The 21,688-nt window shown below is 39.7% G+C and overlaps 1 protein-coding gene across 1 annotated transcript in view; it reads left to right on the top strand.

Moving 5' to 3' along the window:
* The first annotated feature begins 1,332 nt into the window (after positions 1-1,332).
* Positions 1,333-21,688, top strand: part of SLC1A7 (solute carrier family 1 (glutamate transporter), member 7) — a 55,050-nt gene continuing 34,694 nt past the window's right edge. The window contains exons 1-3 of the mRNA XM_014939047.1: positions 1,333-1,473; positions 2,610-2,689; positions 18,330-18,545. Of these exons, the coding sequence (XP_014794533.1) occupies positions 1,333-1,473; positions 2,610-2,689; positions 18,330-18,545 (437 nt within the window). The remainder of the gene's footprint in view (positions 1,474-2,609; positions 2,690-18,329; positions 18,546-21,688) is intronic.

The raw sequence follows: 21,688 nt of genomic DNA on the forward strand, positions 1-21,688 counted from the left end.
CGCGGCGAACGATGAGATTTCACGAAGCATTTTTAAATTATCATTTAGTTTGGAGTGTGTATTTGATGCACACGCTTGAGGTAGTGAAGTCATCTGGTGTCTGCAGTGGGACGGTGAAGCGTTAGTTCAGTCCTCTTCTGCATATACATTAATAACATTTTCTATGATCCTCTTGTTCTGACAGTATTTTTGTTCAGTCTATAGACTCCACATTATTCCTTTTTTTTCTTTTTTTTTTTTTTTGGTGTGTGTCCATACTTCCTACTGACCACGCATCACTCAGGTCCTGCCCCCGAAGAAAACTCTTCAATCTTTCAGTGAGCTTTTTACTCATATGTGAGAGCAAATACTGTATTACAGCATCAAATAAAATACTGTAAACACAGCTCTGTTGTACTGTATGGACTACTTTCCATAAAAACACTTAATAATTTTAGGATAACCCATAAGCTGCCGGAGTGTTTGGGTGAGGAAGCGTGGCGCGGCGAGCAGTTACAGAGGTGTATTTTTATCAGATACTCGCTAGCATAAAAATCAGCGTTGGGATTGAATGCGGAGGAAAGGAAAGCAATCCCTGTGGCTTAGTCCGGTAATCCTCTGAAAGTAAATTGGCCCTACTCTAATCAACAGAGTGGTTGGAGAAAAAGTGAAATTGTTTCACTTCCAAGATAATAAATGACAAATGCCGGAAGGTGTCCTTGCGTGTTTGAGTATAACAGCTATGTTCTGATGGATGTGTGGCTCTTAGGCTACTCTTTCAGCCTTTTTTGGCTAAGAAAACAAAAACCCCCAAGCCTGCTTTAGTTAATGAAGTTCAGTTTCACCCGGCTTGCCCTGTTGTGATAGTCCAGTTCAAAACGTTACCTGCTCTGCCCTTTAGAAAAATCTCCCGTAACTTTACTTTTACCCATTCGAATGCGTGACTCGCCCTGTTCCCTTCCCAGGTTTGGGTGTCCCGATCCCGGCCCGGGGAGCCCGAGGAATGCACTCAAACACCGTCCTTCTCCCAGGAGTGTCACTTTGTTTTGAACCGGTCTTGTTTTAGAAATACTACTGCATTCTGTTCTAATTTTCCAGAGCCCCCTAATCTTCTTCCAGGGTCTTAATGATGTAGTCGATAATAGGATTGTCGGTATTAATTTGGAACAATAATGCCAGCTGCTTGCTTGGTGGCTATTGGCAGAGGGGTGACCTTGCAGGTCAGTTAAGCAGAACTGGAAGTGCTTTGATCTGATCTATACAGAGCTAGATCTGTCCACCCGAACGAGGAGGAGCGAGCGAATTCTCTCTCCATGGGATGCTGATTCTTCTCCAGCGAGCAGGGGGGACAGCATGGCAGTGGGTTTTGAGGCGATCCTCGCTCGGATCAAGGATGTCTGTAAGAGAAACGGTTTGCTCATTCTCTCGGTGTTGTCGGTCACCATCGGGTGTCTGCTGGGCTTCTTCCTGAGGACGAGGCGGCTCTCCCAGCAGGTACGTGTGCCGCGGCAGTCGCTCACGACACGGAAAATACCGTACTTACGTAACAAAAGGCATAACAACTTGTGGAACTGCAGGATTGGACTGTGGACGATAAAAAGCACCTATGTGCGTTTGTTAAATTTGTTTAATTTCATTTGTTTGTTAACCTACGCTTGTTCTTTGGGTCTTTTCACGCGTTCTCAAACAATACGTTTGCAAAGGGTTCTGGTCTTTAAGACACCTAGTAAGTCTAGCATAAGCATATTATAATGTTCCAAGTGTGGATGATAATAATAGTGGGTGTTTAAGTGAGATGAAATGTAGCATCTATTATAGTCCTCTTAGAAACTGGTAGTGCAATATATTCATTGGATTATATTTTACTCTGGAACATGTCCTTCTAAAGAAAACACTGGGAGCATTTTTCATCATCAGATGTACAGAGGTACAGATGATTATGTTACACCAATGGTGGTTTTATAATGGTAAATTTGAGATTTGCCATCATTAGCAGACCATGTTATTAAAGTCACTTGGGGATTTCTCCTCCAGCACACTTCAGCTAAGCTCTTTGCAGGAACTCTTATCTTTCTGCTGTGTTGCTCAGACAGAACAGAGAGGCCAACTTGCATTGCTGAATGCATTGTTTGTGCACAAAATATAAATCTTAATTAAAAAATATGGCACTTAGTAAGTGGGACTAAACTAAAACAATTCTTCATTCTGCTACTGCTAACTGCAGTCTAGACTTCTTTTATGTCCAAGCAGTAGCTTCATACACATCTTCATACACATCTACAAACACATCTTCGTACACATCTACATATACATCATACACACACAAAGCGCAGAATCAAGAGATTATTCAGGGCAACCTATTAACAGTAGTTCCCAAGAGACAGCATATTCCATTTTTGTCTTCCTTTATAAAGGAACAAATGATGTAGTGTGTTTTTGTTGAATTACAAGAGAATATGTATTTTAAAGACGTAATTTTACAATGATCTTTCAAAGCCTACTATCTTTGCCACCTTATATACCAAAGCTGCAGATTTTATTAATGTTTTCTGATCCACAGCTGTAGCAGGACTTATGAAGACAGATAGTCTTTATCTCAAAACAATAAGCATCTCTCCATGTATTTCTAGGAAATTAGTTATTTCCAGTTTCCTGGTGAGTTACTGATGAGGATGCTGAAAATGTTGATTCTCCCACTGGTTGTCTCAAGGTAAGCGAGGACAATGATTGTTCCAGTAACTTTTGAAGTTTCCTAAATGATACATGGCATCACTGCTGTTTTGGTTTTAACTGAATTAATATCAAAGTGGCAGGGCAATTACTGACGGCTGTATATTCATATTTATAGTGGAGCTACATATTTTTTAATCAATAGGAACATTTATGTAATACCTTATATAGGTATTATTTTCATTAAAACTCATGTGGGTTTTTTTTAAGGGATGTTTTCTTCTTTCCTTATAATGGGAGGACTTTTTCCTTCAAGCTAACTAGAAGTTAAATATATGGAATAAATAATGCACCTTATCAAAAAGCCTACCTTAAATCTAAACAATTGAAATAATACACCATTCAAATAAGATGAAAAAGCACCATTAATTTATAGTCTTCTACAGTATTTTGAGAGATGTGTTGTATTATGATGAATATAGAAAAAAAAGACGTGTCTGCAGCGAAGTAGTAATATGTGCCTGGCTTCAGGTGGAAGTGAAAGTGATTGCTTAGTACATTAAAGGCAGAACCTTTAGTGGTGCACTTTATTGGTGGCAGGATTAATGATCTAGATCCTGGTGCTGAGGGCTGGTGCATGGCAGCTGCCTTTGCATAATTTAGGATAGCTTTTTCTCTCCTCTCAATTCGTCTTGTCTTCCAACTGACTGCAATCACAACTACCAGTGGGATGTCCAAAAGCTCTCAGCCCAATGCTAAGAGAAGAAGTAAGGAGAGATGGAGAGTAACAAAGCTAACTTAGACCTAACCAGATCTGAGTAAAATATCTTGTGCTCTTTGGTGCCTTTCCTTGTAGCCTCGTTTCTAGGCTTCAGATCACTGAGAGTTGCTGAAAATAAACACAACCCAGCACTAATTTTATTTTTAAATCATCTACCTTCTCGTGGTTTTTTACAGCATGAAGCTGATTCATGGCACTTGCATGAACTGGCCATAGTAAGACCATAGATTCACACTTGGTTCTGTCCCACGCAGATATAGAACATCAAGATAAAATATGTTGGATTTTTTTTTTGAGAGGTGAAAAGAGAGTTTTCCAGGGACAATAAGAATGTCACGTGAGCAAGTGTCATAATAAGAACAGAAAAGGGTAGGAGTGTCACATCCCCATCCCTAAAATGTATAGTTCTTTAAATCCCCTTGGTTTTTAGAGATGCCAGGAGGAGAAGGAGCACAGTGGGGAAGAGCTGCTCTGACACAGCCTGTGATAGCTCTGGGTTACCTACAGATGTGTCAGGAGTGAACCTCTGAGCCTCACTGTTGGAACTGATGGACACTATCCCCTGGGGAAGAAAGAGAAGAAACTTTATAGATCTTCAAAGGGATTAGCTCTCATTGTAAGACAGCATGAGTCTATCTCCCTGTATAACAAAGTAACCATCACTGGCTATTGCATACTAAAACATCAGGGTTTTGCAAACAAAAAATACTCCAGATACAATTACATTCTTGTACAGTTCTTTTTTGTTGTTTCACAAAAAGCACAGTATTTCTCGCACATATTTTTCATAAAACAAGTAAACCAGTGCTCTCTGTTTTTACCAGTCTGCATGAACATTTAAAAATAAATTTCTTTGTGGATTTGGAGTATTTTCAGACTGTCCTGTGGGAGCAACAACAGTTAAATTATCTTCTAAATTACTGTATTATTGTTTACAAAAGCCAGGGGTACGGCACCATTTTACTCTTAATCGAAATTCATGTAAGTTTTTTCTTGAACTTTTCTTGAACAAGTAAAACCAAATACTTGTAAAGAGAAGTGAAGGTGAGAAAGCGGGGTTGAAAGAGGCACTCAGTGCAAAATACACTGTCTCCAAGTCCAGACTTTATCTTGAAGGGTTGTGGCAGAAGTAAAAGATGGCAAGTGTGTCGCTCAGAAGGCTGATTATAGGCTAGAAAATCTTGCACTTATAGATCGCTGGCACAAATCCAGCCTTGAACAGAAGTGGCCGAAAATTTGTAGTATCCCTCTTTTGACCTGATAGTTAGAGAATTAAAACAGGAGCTCTGCAGATTGTATCCATTAGGAAGGAGAAACTGATGATATAGTCAGGTATCTCTGGTTGAACTGTGTTTATTTTAAAAGATCCTGAATGCAAAAGAAATCAGTCATTCTGAAACAGTTCAGTTCCTTGTCTTACCCAGCTCTGCCCCTGCACTTGGAAGTGCTGTATCCAGTGCTCCTGTACCTGTTCCCAACACCTCCTCTCACCTGGGGCCTTACTTTTTGTTTTCCCACAGACAGAAAGGTCTTGAGAAAGCAACCACCAGTAAAGCTAGCTTTCCAGTTTGAGCCCTTCATGAGCTTTTGTTTTTTGTTGTGACATGGACCTTCATTAAGGGTGAGGGTTGATACTGTTTGGGTTATCTGGTTACATAAACAAGCTTCATAGCATCATGCAATGACTCAAAAAGAACTATGTAACATTTTTCCTTATCCTCTGCCTGAGTTTTATCCCTGTTCACACTTATTAGTATCCACCAAGTGTCTCATGTATAGAGTTTGCTCTTCTTAGTGAAGGGAACAGGTACTCGCATAACAAAGGATGCTGCTTCTATTAGCAACGTGAAGAAAGAAATACTAACAAATAGTCTGACAGTTTGTATCTGCCCTAGGAACGCGTAGGAAAGGAGTGTTACAAGACCAAATTTTAGACCTCGCAGTTACCAGATGTATAGTACTTATTGTATGTATAAACATAGGATACTACTTTTAAACCTGGGAAGGGGAATATTGAGAGAACTCGGAAAGAATAGGAGCCAAATCTGAATTCACAGCTACACACTTACACCCTGCCTGAGCTCTTACTGCAGTTGGATAAGGGGATGTCCTCAAGAAACCTGAAAGATTGACTGCAGAAGATATGAAGTTCCCTGATTCTCTTTGGAACAGAGGCCTCGATCCTCATTTGACAACTGCAATGCAAATAATACGTTTTCTCTCTTACACGCAAAAGCTGTCAGCAAATATCCTAGGTTCTCAAACAGGCACACACATACGTGGCAGTGACAGAGTGCATCCTGCCCTGAGTCCTCTGAGATGCTTAAGAACCATGGGGCCAGGTCTTCAGGCAGACATCTGCTGATCAGCTGGCCCAAGGTGCTCAAGTTCGTTAAACCATCTTTCCTTCAATGTAACACACTCCAGGCGTGTGTGGAGGCTCAGTCTGTATTACACCCCGCTGCCAGGAGGTGGCTCTGTCTGGAAGACTGAGGAACCACGAGTTGTGGGTGCTCAGCCATGCCAGCCCAGGGAGGGCCTGGGCATCTGCACGGCCTTTCCTCCGAGGAGCTTTCTAATAGTGCTGCCTGCCCAGAAAATAATAAAATCTCTGCTTTCTCTCACTACGGTCAGTTATAAACTTGCACACACATGTATTCTTTACCTGTAGGTAGTGCCTTCAGGACACGTTGATTGGCAGAGATACCTGTGCATCACTTTAGTTCTCAACTTCTTAATGCTTGAAATAATCAAATCTGATGTCAATGTCTTTGTGCTCTGCATGAAGCAAAAAAAATTGGGAGAGGAGCAGACACTCAACTTTCCCAATAATGTCTTCTCACATTTGCTAATGTAAGCCCTCTGACCAAATCCGTGCCAGCAGTGCCAGGGGTGGGCACTGGCCCGAGCACAGGCCAGCCCTGCTGGCAGGGACTGTGCCATAACTCACGGGTTGTCACCTCCCTTCGGAGCGTCTTTGTCCTTGTGCCCATTCCCTGCCCCATCATCTTCATCTCAGGTTACCAGTTTTGTATTGATCCACTTCCATTGGGCCAGAAACTTGATTTTCAGTAAGTGTAACTGCATTGACTTATGGTTTTTAGGGAGGCTGTTACCGAAACCTGAGCTGTTACAGTTTTGCACCTTGTTGAGAATGAGGTTTTGAAGAAACTGCAAACTCCCAACTGAAACATTTACCACTGCTGAGGCATTTATAATGCTTCTTTTTGTCATGGAGTCCTTCCAGTGGGCAGAGAGCTGACACTGCAGCATTCACCCCAGAGAGGAATTCCAGCTCTCCCTTGCTGCTGGAGAGGCAGAGGTGCAGTGAGTGAGAGCTCTCGCACACGGAGTTTGTCTGCATAAGCCTTGCTGCTTCAGAAAAACAGCCTAAAGCCAGCTACACAGGTTTACACCAGCTGAACCTATTCACTTCTCTTTGTCCAATATGTACACCTGTATATGGAATAGAATATCGCATCCTTTATTTCAACACTCTCCTTGTTTATATGATCAAGCTTTTATCTGGTAATAGGCCCCAGTTTTCCAAGACTGTGATTAGCAGTAAGCAGGGAGACTATTTGTGGGAAAGAATCATCAGGGCGGAATTGAAGTGGTCAGCTGCCTAACAGGCTTGTCAGCCCAGTGAGTATTCCCTTTGCAGTTTGTTTTGTTTAAGCTTTGGATAATTATTACGTTTGGTATTTATTCACCACTGCCCATTTTCTAGGTGTTTAAGACATAGTAAGTAGAGTAAAGATTTGGTGCAGAACCTGTTAAACAAAGATTGTTCCCTTTATACTCAAATCTAAATAACTGATTTGACCTGTATTTTTTAAAGTTACAAAGATCATTCCTCTGAATATCTTGTCCCTGATACAAGCAAGTGTATGCTAATAAAATTTTATATTTATTTGAAGGCTCATTTGGAGGTAGTAATAAATATTTGTTACTGTTGGGGTTTTGTTGCTGAATTAAACACGATATGCTAAATATAGAACTGTCTATCTTTAAGGGGATTCCTGTCCATAATGCCATCAGTTCTGGTAATCCCCTATCCTTCTGCTCAATTCCTGAGTGGGTCATTCTTACTCATGCTGTTAAAGCCAGTGTTTAATTAGAAACTACTCCTTTATAGTACTCTTTTCCCCATATAATTTTTATTTTTTTCCACAGCCCTCTGATTTGGGGAGTGCTCTGGCATTCTAGCATCCCACTAATGAAAAACATTGCTCATTCTCTTCTAATGGCATTCGGTTTTTTTCCCACAGCCCTCTGATTTGGGGAGCACACTGGCATTTTAGCATCCCACTAATGAAAAATATTGCTCATTCTCTTCTAATGGCATTCGGTTGTTGTTCAGCTGGACTGTGCCATACCGAATTTTGCCTCTTGGGACCCATCAGTTTGAAGAGCTGACAATTGTGCAAACTGTGCCAGTGGATGTGGAGATGCTCTGGGTGCAAGCAGATGTGAGCTCACTTAGCCCACCAGCCGAGCTGGGCAGAGCGGTGCCGGATCCCCGCCGGAAGCCCTACAGCCGCATTAGCGTGGCTTTGCGCCCAAGCTCCTCTGCGAAGGACTAATGTGGCTACATGGCTTCCGGACCAGCCTTGGCAGCTCAGAGTGATGGCAGAGCCCAGTTCACATCTGGCTGCAGAGGCATAGCCCTAAATCACTTCACAGCAACAGTATATTCTGTGGGAGTTTAGGGTTTGGTTAAAAACAGGCTGGGAGATAGACCATTAGCTTGGGTCAATGGTGTTGTGTGCTGTTTTGCTTGCTGTCAGCTGTAGATGAAACTGGTAATAGACCACAGACTGGACATTATTTGTCTATTTTACTGCTATAGCTTACACTTTGCTAGGGATGAAAAATTTGACCCAAACACTCAGAGACCAGTACTGATATTTGCAATCTAAATCTCCTACTATGATTATAAATCAGTGCCTGATATGGTCAATATAATGTCGCTTCAGAAGGAAAATACAGATCTCTCAAAGGCTATGAAATCTCTCTTTTTTCTTTTTATCATGAAATGTAAACCAAGAGGGCAGCTAAAATTAATTCACTCAATAGTACTGGTTTTACGTGAATGACAATACGTGCGGTACCATTTCTTATAAACCTTTGCTGGTACTGAGAGATACTTTCTATGTTGGCTTGACAAATTCACACAATTTAACTGAAGGCTGTATAGGATAAATAACATAAGCTGCTGCTCAGTTTTGGCTTGGTCTTTTCTGCTGTGTATGAGTTAAGCTATTCCCTCTGATCGTTCTTTCCTCAATACCAGTCACTCTGTTCTTATGCTTGTACAGCTGCCAAACTGGGGCGTAATCAAGTGCAATCAAATTTATGTACTGTATTATCTAGTGAGGTGTTGAGGAGCAGCTGCAAAACGCTGCCTATGGCTCTCTGAGGACCCTGCTCAGAACAATGTTTTATAATGTACCAAAGCAGCTGTATTTTCCCATAGAATTAAATCGCTCTTGGAAACATGGGGTTTTTTCTTCACATTATTAGACTCAGGATTTTCCCCTCTATTTCACCTGGGTTACCTTGCCAACAGAGAAATATTGGCACCCGGGAACAGGTCTTCCACAACAGAGGAGGATAAACCTTCTGCTGGGTTAGTATGGGAAAATCTGTGGGGTATCCGAATGATAATGTAAAGCGTGTATAATGTCCCGTTTCTGAAATACCTGTCATGTCTATCACTGTAATGTAAATAATAATAAAAATACATTTCACTGCAGTGAGAACAAGCTGTTAGCCCTTTCCTAAGAAATGCAATCTGCAGCTTTGTTGTAGAGAAAGTCAGTCTAGAGTTGTGAGTTTTAAGGAGATGATAAGAGGGGATAAATGTATTTACTTTCAGAGCGAAGAGCAAAACTGTACTTGGGTGAAACTGAAAGGGAAGGATTACCCAAGGGTAAGAAGAACTGGTGAGAGAGAAATCTCATTTAGCACCATTATACTACTTTAAATTAACCGTATCACTCTTATATTGCAGAACTGATGTCAGATTACCCCAAAAATTCTCAAAGGATGCTTTGAGATTGCTTGAGTTTGTAGAAGAAAATTCCATTCTACCTTCCTAGGAAACCTTACTAAGAATCTCTCTTCCATGCCTCAGACATTTTCAGAAGTTTCACTACATTATAATCTGTAACACTATCCATGTTCTTAGCTGTGGTTAGGCACCCGGAGTCTAATAGTCAGATCCCATACTGTCTTCTAGTGTTTCCTTTTGCTTGTGCACCCTAGAGGTCCAAACTGTTCCAATGAAGAATGACATGGTGCAGAGTTATGCATATTGTAATGACAAAATTGGACCAACTCAGTACAAATTATTTTTGTACTGAGCTGGGCAGTGTCAGTAGAGATCTAGTGATGTGTAATAGACATCTACGGTCACCAAGTGAATGGGTGTGGAAACCACTGGAGTGATTACAAATGGGGTATGAGCAGCTTGTGACCTGACAGAATTTTTCTGTAATCCTCTAGGAGCTCTAAAATACTTGGTGTCTTGCAAAAGAAATGGCAATGACATGTGAAGCTTGAGGGGCTGGCTGGATTCCCCGTTTCTTTAGGATAGAAACACGTATGAACTGTAAACAGTTGAGTAAGTCTGGCATTTGTTTAGAATCCAAATTTGTGTTTCAAATCCTTTTGCCCTTTTCTTAATCTAAAAACACTTGAAAGAACTGACAGAACAGAAAATCAAGTATTATTAAGATTCTTGGCTCTTTTCACAGATGTAAAGTTACACATCCATATTTAATAGATTATTTGGTTTTGTTTGCATCCTGACCTTTGAATTTAGGAATTGATTTATAGTTTTTTTAATCAGAACAGCTAAATTCAACAAGCCAGCCTGAATTCTGCATGAGCTATGCTACAGTGTCTCAAATCTCCTTTATCAGTCAGTGATAACAGGTTGCTGTTCCATCCAGCATTCAAAGATGTATCACAGTAGCTTTGCATATTGAGCTATTTGGGAGGAAGTGGTGATGGAATAGCCATTGGACATTGATCTTCACTGTGTCCTGAACAAAGTCCTACCTTGTTTACATTAGTCCATAAAAACAGATTTCCTCTTACAGACTAAGAAAATACAATGCATGATGTGAATTCCTAGCAGGATTTTTGCCATGTATGTCAGTTTATCATTAACAAGTGTTAGATAATAAGGGAAAGGATTTTAGGTGAAAAATAAAACTCTCACTATTTTATAAAGCATTATTGAAAAAAAACAGAATCTCAAAAAGCTGAATGTTATGATGTACTAGAAATGCAGATTTGGTCTCCTTTGTAGATTTCAGTTTCTTTTCCAGCAGCCCAACTGTAAAGTTAAACACAATCACTGCAAATAGTGTATTGCAGACAGCAAGATCTTCTAACATACTATTCGTTTGCTGTTTGAAGATCACAAGCCAGACTTTCCATCATGCCTGACACCTTTGGGCTTCCACTGTGTTTAGTAAAATAGCTATGTACTGAAGCCCTCTGAAAAGTTAATTCACATTTCAAGTGCTATTTGCAGCTGATAATCTAACCAGGCAGAAACTGCTGCAACGGTCCTATTTGTAAAACAGTTTCTACTTTTTTTAATTTGTTTTTTTGGGGAGGGGGCATAGACACTATTTTCATTTATATCAAGATATCTAAACTTTTAAAATGCTGTTTCCTATTACTTGATTTTCAAAGAAGGCATACCTTAGTAAACCTCTGGGCCTTCAGAGTGATTCTAGACTTCTCATCTCCTTAGAAAACTATGCTGTAATACTCAGAAATTTTTAATAATAGATGACATTGGGAATCATTCCCCTGACTACAAGTGATCATGATAGTTTCTTAGTTTTGTTCAGATCAGCAGAAGCATTAGTATATTGGTAATCTGCAAAACTATTGAGTCTGAGTAAAATTCACAGAGAGCCTGGGTGTCATTTTATTGCCTGTCTGGACTGTACACAAACATACACAGAAAGCGTGTTCATCTGTACTAACGGGCTGTCCTTCAACAAGTGCTCAACACCTACCTGATCCAGCTTAGTTTGAGGTGTGAACATGGATTATTGCAGGATTTTATCTTCCTCTGTACTTAGACAAATGGTGTCATGAGAGGTCCTGGCATCACTCAAAGGTACGTGGATGGGACTGGAGGTGTAGGGTGGCACCAGCTTCCAACCAAGATGCCACTTGATTGTCTGTAATACGTAACTGCATATTCCATATTTGTATAGGTGCTAACTAGGCATTTGTTTCTGTGCAGTGCAGATATAACATCTGGAGATGAAAAAACTAAACTATACCACTCTAACTAAGGGCAGACCACGTAGGGTGAAGCAGACAGGGACAGGCTATGGTCCTACCACCAGTACCACTGTCACTTTGGCATGTGGTAAGAGCAGCAGGCTTCTCTATCACAGCTATGGCAGTCTTGCTCTGTAGGTATTCTGTCATGTTAGAAGGAAACAAAAGAATATCCTGGAAAGAAAAAGTCATTCTGATCCCTCTTTCTCACTGCTGAAATAATTGTAACTATACTAGAGACTAAGAGCAAAATAAAGCATCAAACTATAGAAAGAGCCAGAGCAAGTTTCTTATCTCCTTCTCTCATTACTGTAAAGAGTCTTATTTTCTTTGTTGCAAAGGGTTCTTCTGTAAATGGTACCTCCGTGGAACTGAAGCAGCCTGTCATGAAAGCACAGATAGCTGGGCCCAGATGAGAAAAAGTCTGATGGTCCACTGCAATACAGACATCACTTCAGAAATATCTGTCTTCGCTGCAAATTGTTTGTCTTTACAGTGCCTTAATTTCTCTGTTTCCTTGTCCGTAAAAAGGAGATATGGCCTTCCTGTATGATATTAGGTTATATTAGTAAAGCATTTTAAGATGATTAAATGGCTTGTGCTGTGGAAATGGAGATTATTACCATGTTGAAACTTGAAGGCACTGACCTTGATGAAAAGGTAAGCGCCAGCCTGCCTGCCTGATCAAGCAGCATTAGTGAAGCCAGCACTTCACTTTCATGATGCTCAACTGTAATATAATCATCTCTAATGTAGCTGTTAGAGGAGCTTCGTGGCCTCACTGGGAGAACTTGCTTAGGAAGGTCTTTTCTGCAGCATGCAATTACAAAATGAGACTGCCAGGGATGGTACGGGATGAATGAAAACAAACATGATTGTAGGAACAACTGTTGGTGGTTAATACTTGACCATTACTTCTTGACAGGATTAATGTCTTTCTAATCACACTAATCCCTTCTGATAACTTTATCCATAATCCATCTATTTCAAAGCAACATCCAGATGGCTTCTGGTGGAGAGGAAGACAAAATAAACATGCAGAATGGGGTCTTAACAGCAGCTTCTTGTATTTTCCCTTTCTGGGGATATAGGTTTTGATCTTGAGACAGGTCAAAAAATGCACTTTTATCAGAGAGAAAAAAAAAAAAAACCTACAGAATTGCAGAGAAGATACAAAGTTCTGTTTTCATTTGTAAATAAAATACTTCCTAAGTACTCTGATGCATATCAGCGACAGCCAGAACAAGACTGAATGTTAGAGGTGCTCATAAGGGTTTAGCTACTTGCTTGCATGGAACTTACTAGATTTCCAAGATATTGAAAGAATTCCCTTCCTCATTACATCAAAATTGCTACAGTAGTCTTGGGGGTTTTACGCAGATTTCTCTCAAAGCTGACATGAAACATTACTTAATGGTTTCATTGGTTAGTACTATTAACAATATTTTAAACAATCTAGCAACTTTTACATCTTTAACAAGTCACACAAAATAATAATTCTAGGAGTTGACTTTACATCTTTAGCAAGTCACACAAAATAATAATTCTAGGAGTTGTTGAGGCCTTCCTTTTCCCTTCTAGTTTCCCCTTAAAAGCTTAATTTAGGTTTCATTAGATCTTCCACTGATCCTGGCTTCGTTCTTCACCTTCCTCCCTCAACAAGGACCTCATAAAGAAATAATTTATTGTAACATTTCATAAATCACATGGAGACTGTCCAAAAAAGTTAACAAACTTTAATCAAGCCATCCTACATAAAATAATTTAGGTAGGATTTTTTTTACTAAAAACCAGCTTCTATAAGTTGTCTTAAATATCTGTCCTACTAAAATGCTGCAAGCAACCAGCAATGAAACAATTGAAGTTGTCTTAAATATCTGTCCTACTAAAATGCTGCAAGCAAATAAAGTTTTTTGAATTATTGACCATATAAAGCTTTTGGTCAAAACGCTGCTGTTTGGTTTACTGCTTTTCTGACTTCCTTTCTGCAATAAAAGAAGAGGCAAGACAGATTTGGCTGCATCAGAATAACTTATTTACCAGAAAACAAACCAAAGTAGATATGTGGCTAGAAAGTTCAGAGAAGAGACAAGACAGATTTGGCTGCATTTTGCACTTATTTCCCAGAAAACAAAGCAGAGTAGATTTAGAATTACCCAAGTCCCAATAAAGAAGCCAGATATCTTGTACTTGTTAAGAACAAAAATAAAACCCTTAGAAAGATTGCAAACACGAAAATATTGTGTACCAGAAAACAAACCAAAGTAGATTTAGAATTACTCAAGTCAGATTTGGCTGCATCAGAATAACTTATTTACCAGAAAACAAACCAAAGTAGATTTAGAATTACTCAAGTCCCAATAAAGAAGCCAGATATCTTGTACTTGTTAAGAACAAAAATAAAATCCTTAGAAAGATTGCAAACACGAAAATATTGTGGAGCATCAGGTTTGCATTGTGTAGAGTTCTTCAGGTTATCAAAACATAACTTTGAAGAGGCTTGAAAGTGACAGACATATAAGGACCATAGGACAGATGTTTACACAGATATACAGCAGATACAACAATTTTGGAGGCTATTCCTCAGTTCATGAGTAGTCTCTGAGAATACACAATTTCATTCAAGAAAACAATTTTGGAGGCTATTCCTCAATTCATGAGTAGTCTCTGAGTCTCTGAGAATACACAATTTCATTCAAGATTTGTTGGCTAAACAAGATAGAATTAAAAAAAAAAATGAAGCAGAAAGACAGCAGAAAGAAAAGCCTCAAGAAGCTGATTTCTACATGTAATCAGAACAATCAATGCAGGAGATAAAGAGGTCATGGGGCTACTTAGTTTATTAGCTATTCTAGACAGCAGAAAGAAAAGCCTCAAGAAGCTGAAAGACAGCAGAAAGAAAAGCCTCAAGAAGCTGATTTTTACATGTAATCAGAACAATCAATGCAGGAGATAAAGAGGTCATGGGGCTACTTAGTTTATTACAGTGTCTGTTATTATATCCAGCACCAGATGTTTCAAAGCAAGGTGCAAGAAACCTCTTAAATCATAGTAATCAGAGATTTCACTTAAATCCTGCACTGGAAGACTTAATATCTCATCCAAAACTCACTAACACGTATTTTGGAAGCCTTAGGCTTGACATCATTTTTTTTCTCTACAAATTAAGAAATGGTCCCTGAATATGAAATCACACTTTTGTTGAATATTTTTTTGCCAGACTAATTAAATGAGTGAGATGTACGGAATATTTGCCAGACTAATTAAATGAGTGAGATGTACTGTAATTATTCAGAAAAGCTGCAGCTTGTTTTTTATTGTCTCTAATCCTGTTTTGTCCATTCGATCATTAAAACATGTTGTGGAAGCTACACATGAAACTTACGTGTGGAAGCTACTTAGCTACATAATAAGTCAAGTTATTTTAATCTATGAATCAAAGATCTCTCCTGTTACTTTAAGCCTAACCTGATTCTGAGGTGTGACAAGAATTTAAGGTACACTGGTTTTCATCGATTCTGACAAGAATTTAAGGTACACTGGTTTTCATTCCATTGTGTTTTATGAGAGTCTAGTAGTGGATGGCATGGGAAAATCCTTGTTCAACCTTAGAAGCAGCTTAGGAAACTGTTGGGGAAGTTTTTATGTAGCCAAGAGTGTCTGGTGAAAATTACATTTAAAGGGAAAACCTGAGCATGATAGAGCTAACTTAAGTTAAAACATCTGGAAGCTTATTCTTCCTGATTTCCCTATTCCCTAGGAAGTAAGAAAAGTACTTTTTCTTGTCATTCTTTGGCTACATTGTGTGAATGTTAGAGCTCTAAAGATCAATGGTGAGGCAATCCTGTGATATAACTGTGTATTGCGTACTTCATACAGTAACTGTGATAATCAGTGTGCCTCTTAACATTTATGTCTTCTGTCCTGTTCCTTCTGACATCAAACATATGAAGTCAAATGAAAAATAGTTAATGAGTGATTCCTGTCTCATAATAGTTACAGGCATTTTTTTCTGAAAATGTTTCTGAGCAATCGCTTAAAAGGACATGACCAGTGGTTCTCCAGAGTCTTTGGAGAATTGCTTTCACTGGTCCCTTCAAACTGAGCATTGCAGGCCATGAAAAACGCAGAGCTCTGTCTGAACCCAGACCTTTTTTCCTGCTTCTGTCACATCACAGTTACCCCTTTTGCACCTCCATAGTTAATTACTTTTGAGGACTTTCTCATCACAGCATGAACTGAGCATGACTTTATCTGGTGACAGGATAATCTCATTACAGATGATGATCTTGTTAATGAATATCCCCAAGACAGAGCAATCTCATTATTAGCCCCCTCAGGATTTGTCACCTAAGAGCCAATGTATGATTAGATTCTAGCTGCACAACATCTTCCCAGATGCTAAGGACCCAACAGCTTGAGGCTGAGGTAGCACCCTCAAAGGTACATGAACCACTGGACATATTTAGTTAGGATTTTTGTCCCTAAGTACTTCTGGACATACTTCTCAGGTGGACAATCAAGACAGTTCAAGTGCTATGCGCACGGTTCATCTCTCCATTGTTCTGTAGAACAAGCACAACACAGCATCAAGAAGAAAAGGAACAGTGTGGTTTTACCACATTGACAGTGGCTTCAGGGCAGTGCCAGGATGAGATATGTGCCATCTGTCTCCTCGGTAGGGCCCTCTCCAAGTCATCACTCTACATGGTGTCCTATCTACAAGTTACAGATCTGCTGGTCAACCATCAGGCCTTCATACCACTGGTGTCTGTTTCCCTGCATAATATATCTATAAAGAACACTGAAAATTGTTACCATAAAAACATCCAGCTAGTGAAAAATCAACCTGATTTTCATTTTTCCTTTTTTTTTTCTGGAAAGGTTAGGGAGCAGAGTGGAACAGTGCTAAGCCTAGTGCAATACAGGTACCTCCTTTGGGCATCAACAAGCTGCTGAACTGGCTCAATGGCCTGTGGAACCCCAGACTGCAAGAAGAGTTCAGTCCTAGAAATCAAATAGCAACACAGAGGTTGTTTTACAGAAAACTAACACCCTAAATTGAGATAGATGTATTTACCTCAACTGTTTTATCAAAAAATTGTTTTAAAATATTTACTCTTCTGTATGAACCTGTCCAAGGGAAATGCAAAGGAATTAAGTTAGAATTGGAACAGTCTAACTAATTGCTGCTGCTGTTTTTTAGTATGTAGTGCTGTGTTTGTACACAGTGCTTTACAGACACACAGAAAGGTGGAATTTTTATCAAATACAATGATAAAAGAGAGGGAAGAACGACGGCTACAAGAGTGAGAGTTATCAAGATGATAATTTTCTAAATGATCCATATTAGAGTGCAACAAATGTTTCCTCTTGCTCCTATAGTGTTAACAAAACCCATGCTAGATGAGAGACTCGCAATGCAGAAAAGCAATACATTTTCTTAATTAATCTAGTGGAGAGCACTAAATCCCACCCATTTTATTTCATTAAATCTACTATGAAGGTTAAGCTGCTCTTTAGAATTGGCTCTAGACAACCTCACTCAGCAGAGTGAAGTCAAGGAGGTCTCATTCAAGGAAGCGCAGCTTAGTAAATGACTATGAGGAAAGACCTAATAAACGGTTCTGTTTTGATGACAAAGCTGGACAGTGGGGCGCATCACATCACAGTAAATGTGATATTTTATTTCACCTGCAGTTTTCCGGAGATATATGCTTTGACAAGTTTACAGAGAATTATTCAAAGCTAAATCTCAGTTTAGAGCCCCAAGCAACACTTGTGTCGCTGGAAACTCAAATTTCATCCCCAGGTCAGTTGGAAACAGCATCAGGGTCTGTATCAGAGCAGCCTGGAGCAAGTTCACGGAGCAAATAGAGGTCTGTCTAATTTGCCTAAAAAGGGTCAGTGGGAGCTAAAGCCAAGTCTCCTCTGTATGCCATACACTGCACGTTGACTGGGGGCACACTGAATCACAGTTTGCCCCCCCAGTGTGCCCTCTGGTAAAGCAGAAATATATAGTGCCTTGTGTTTGTTTGGAAAGAAAAAAAAGTTTTTCTTTTAGGTAAAAAATGGACTGCATGACAAAATTTCCCCATAGCGTTTTTCATTTTGAAGTCATGGTCTGGCTTCACACAGGAAGGGGTAAGGGGCTTGACCAGATTTCCTTCAGAGGTCCCTTCCGACCTGGATTATACTATGGTTCTGTAAAATGATATGTAGAGTTTCATACCTAAGTCTATATGACTGATTATTGCCATTGCTCCTGTGAACTGAGCCGCCACACATGTAGGGTATGTAAAACTGTCCCCCCAGCTTCAGGGAACAGTCGATACGAGTCAGTCCCCATGTGTGCAGCCTGGCAAGTTCTTGCAAGCAACCAGGATCTCACATGCCAATTGGGAAACAACCCTCTAGAAACAGAAACTACCGCTTTAGTGTTACTGTCAAGGTTCTAATAACACTGATATGTAGGCAATCCTGAGAGAAGCAGATCAACTGGAATAAATAGGAAATTAGGTTTTCATCTCCATTAATGTTATGCAAAAGATACTATGTATATTGTGTTTTCTCTCCACAGCTTAATGTCTGGGCTAGCAGCCCTGGATGCCAAGACTTCCAGTCGATTAGGTATCATAACCGTCACTTACTACCTGTGGACAACATTTGTGGCTGTGATTGTGGGAATAATTATGGTCTCCATTATCCATCCTGGTGGAGCGGCACAGAAGGAGAGCACTGAAGAGGGTGGGAAGCCCATCATGAGCTCTGCAGATGCACTGCTTGACTTAATCCGGTAACTACATCCATTCTTTCTGCTTTCTGGAGGTAGCGTTTTGTGCATGAGTGCATGAGGAACTATGCCCTGAGGATAAGTTCTGAACCTAAGGATGAACATTTTGTTTAAAACAGGAACAAGAATCAAGAAAATTTCAGATGATGATTTTCAAGCTATCAGATATTTATACTGGCTATGTCTAGTAAAATTGAAATAAATGGCCACCAAATGTATCAGAAGTACTAACAACACTGGGGTATACGTTTGGTTTTTTACCCCCACACGTAGCCTGTGGAGTTCATAATGAAATCTATTATTAAGGCCAAGACAGCATTAAAATGTAATGTTTAAATAAGGGCAGACGGTTCTTATAGGCAAAACCTTACATATAAGAGCTGAAACCCACCTTTTTCAGGAAATAATTCTTAAAAGTGCTGTTACAACTGCTCATAGCAACTCTCAGGTGAAGGACACAAATAGAAATACCACTGTTGTGGTCTTTTTATTCCTTATTTTTATCACATGATTTATTCTGTTTTGTGGCTTTTTCTTGCTTGTTTTACTTTGTCTTGCAGAAAGGAAGGTTGTTCTTTTAGACAATCATTAGAGTACTGATGGTATAGTAATGGCCTTGCCTGAATATCCCTCTTTGTTTCAACATCTCAGGTGCTAGTGGGATTAGTCTCCTGAATGAACGTGCCTCAGATTTATTTCACTCAAGCAGAAAGACCAAGTTTTGCCTTTGGTTGGTAGTTTCTCAAGCCAGGGATCTCATACTATATTGGGCAGGGATGTCTAGGCCCTGTGTGTATCTAAACCATCAAGAGTTCTCTTTGGAGTTTGACCTGTTGAAATTAAAAATGTTGCGTGGTTTGTCTTTCAAAAACCCAAATTCCTGACCTTGACAAGGAGTCACCGCACAAAGTACTTTAATGAGAGTTACTGGGACCTCAAATCAGAAAGAAGTGGGACGAAAAGCTTATAAAAATCTTTTTTTTTCTCCTTCAAGTTGCATTTAGCCAGGCCATCTGAAACCCGCATGTTCTTCTATTGTATCAATCAATGTCTGACTGAGGATGAGCCAAATTATATTATTCATGGAGCTGCAGCTGAGCGCACTCTCTTTTTTAGCTTTCCAGAAAACCATCTTCATCTTCAATGGGAAGATGCCCACCTCATGGCATCTGTACCTCCCCAGTGACTTTTCCATCATACATGCACAGTGGAATTCATGTGTGTGTGTTGGTCACATAATGTTAAGTCACATTATTTTGTTTCTGCTGCATAACGGACTATAATTCCTACACCAAGAGGAAGGAACTGAGCAAGTTACTGGAGCTTTGAACCCCTTAATAAGACAGAGTAGCCTGAGAAGTAAAAGAGAATTTAAGAAAACTGTAATCTTAATGATTGTCTTCATAGTGGCAGTGTTTGGAAACCCTTTCTGGTGTGCTGAGCTGTTTCTAAGGTCTCAGTCTTAGACCAGTAAAGGCATAGTGAGACATAATGGTGCAATGTTACACCCAAACTGATCTTACAGCTGTCTCTGGAAAGGGTGTCCCTCACCACAGGTTCCTATCCCCTTCCTCACACCAGCCCAGTCGCTTTTTGAGACCCAAAGTAAGTCAGTCCATGGAGATGAAAAGTCAGATGAAAAGTAATTTGGGCATGCAAAATTTAAATTCAGTTCTATAGTATTATGTTTGCATAAAACGACTGAATGTCTGTACGACTTGAACCGGAGATCTGAGTTAGGATCTCATCTCTTCATCTCTGCCTGGCTAGTCCCTGTACACCACAGGTGGGAACACTTTATTCTGCTGAGCCTCATTGCAGGTAAAATACTATGTCCTGCTCTAAACATTTGCAAATATAATCTATAATTTCACTTCCTACAAACATTAACCTGGGCAAATTTCTCTGGCTGGCTAGTCCCTGTACACCACAGGTGGGAACACTTTATTCTGCTGAGCCTCATTGCAGGTAAAATACTATGTCCTGCTCTAAACATTTGCAAATATAATCTATAATTTCACTTCCTACAAACATTAACCTGGGCAAATTATAGTAGTTTCCATGCATGTTTCAGGTATTCACGTTTCCAACCAGACACGTGCTTTTAGTCTGCGAAACCTTAAAGTCCTCACTGGTTTGGGCAGGTGCCAACAACAACAGGCCAAGGAGGCACACTCATTACCGAAGCTTAAAACCAGAGAATAAAGCTCTCTCCTTTTGCTGTGCTAAGCAGCAGTCGCAGCTGCAATCCTTCTACCCTGAGTGCACGAACTGATGGTTTTTATTCCCACACCGCAGAAATAGCCACATTTACTAAATAAATAAATAAGAATAACACAACTGTGGGGAATGGGCTTTGAGCCTAGGCAAACACTATGGGTGAAATCCTGGCTCTGCTGAAGTCAATTGCAAAACTCCTAAATATCTATGTGGAAGTCTGGATTAAATGTAATGATGTATCTGCTGGTTTGAGCTAGAAAAGCTGATCCTTTAGCTCAATGATAAATCACTTCCATTCACAGCTGGAGACCATCTTTTTAGGCCCAGATTGGCTTATCTTTTCAATTCATTAATTTCCTCTCAATTTATCAATTGCATATGTGCACAGAAGTTTACACAGGAAACATCTGGCATTCTGCAAATGAAGAATGCTAAATGTACAAGTGGAGAGATGATATATTTGACATAATTGTGGGGTTTATTTTAAAAGCATGAATCTTGGCATGGTGATACACGTATTCACCTTCACTGAATTCAGATTTGAAGCCACTTTGAAATGGTGAAATATATTACTATTTCTTGTGATGTTACATATGGCATTGTCAGGTTTGGAATTTTTGGCAGGGAGGATGTTGCTAGAAATTGAATTTCTGGAATTTTGGGGTGAAGATTTTGCTTTTAGAAGTGGTCTTATTCAGAAAGTAAAGAATGTACTGACTTAGCAAAAAAATTAAACCAAGAAATACCACAGAGGCTCATGGTCATCCTAAACACCTGCAACATTAATCAATAATCACATTATTATTCTGCATTATTTAGGAATAGACGGTGCTTCCCCTGAGTATTTGTCTGTTATGTTAAAAATACAGCACAAAAACCTCCAGTGTTTATGACTTGATTAGGACACAACAGTGACACTGTACTGC

Source organism: Calidris pugnax, unplaced genomic scaffold (genome assembly GCF_001431845.1).
Source record: "Calidris pugnax isolate Ruff unplaced genomic scaffold, ASM143184v1 scaffold18, whole genome shotgun sequence".
Classification (NCBI taxonomy): Eukaryota; Metazoa; Chordata; class Aves; order Charadriiformes; family Scolopacidae; genus Calidris; species Calidris pugnax.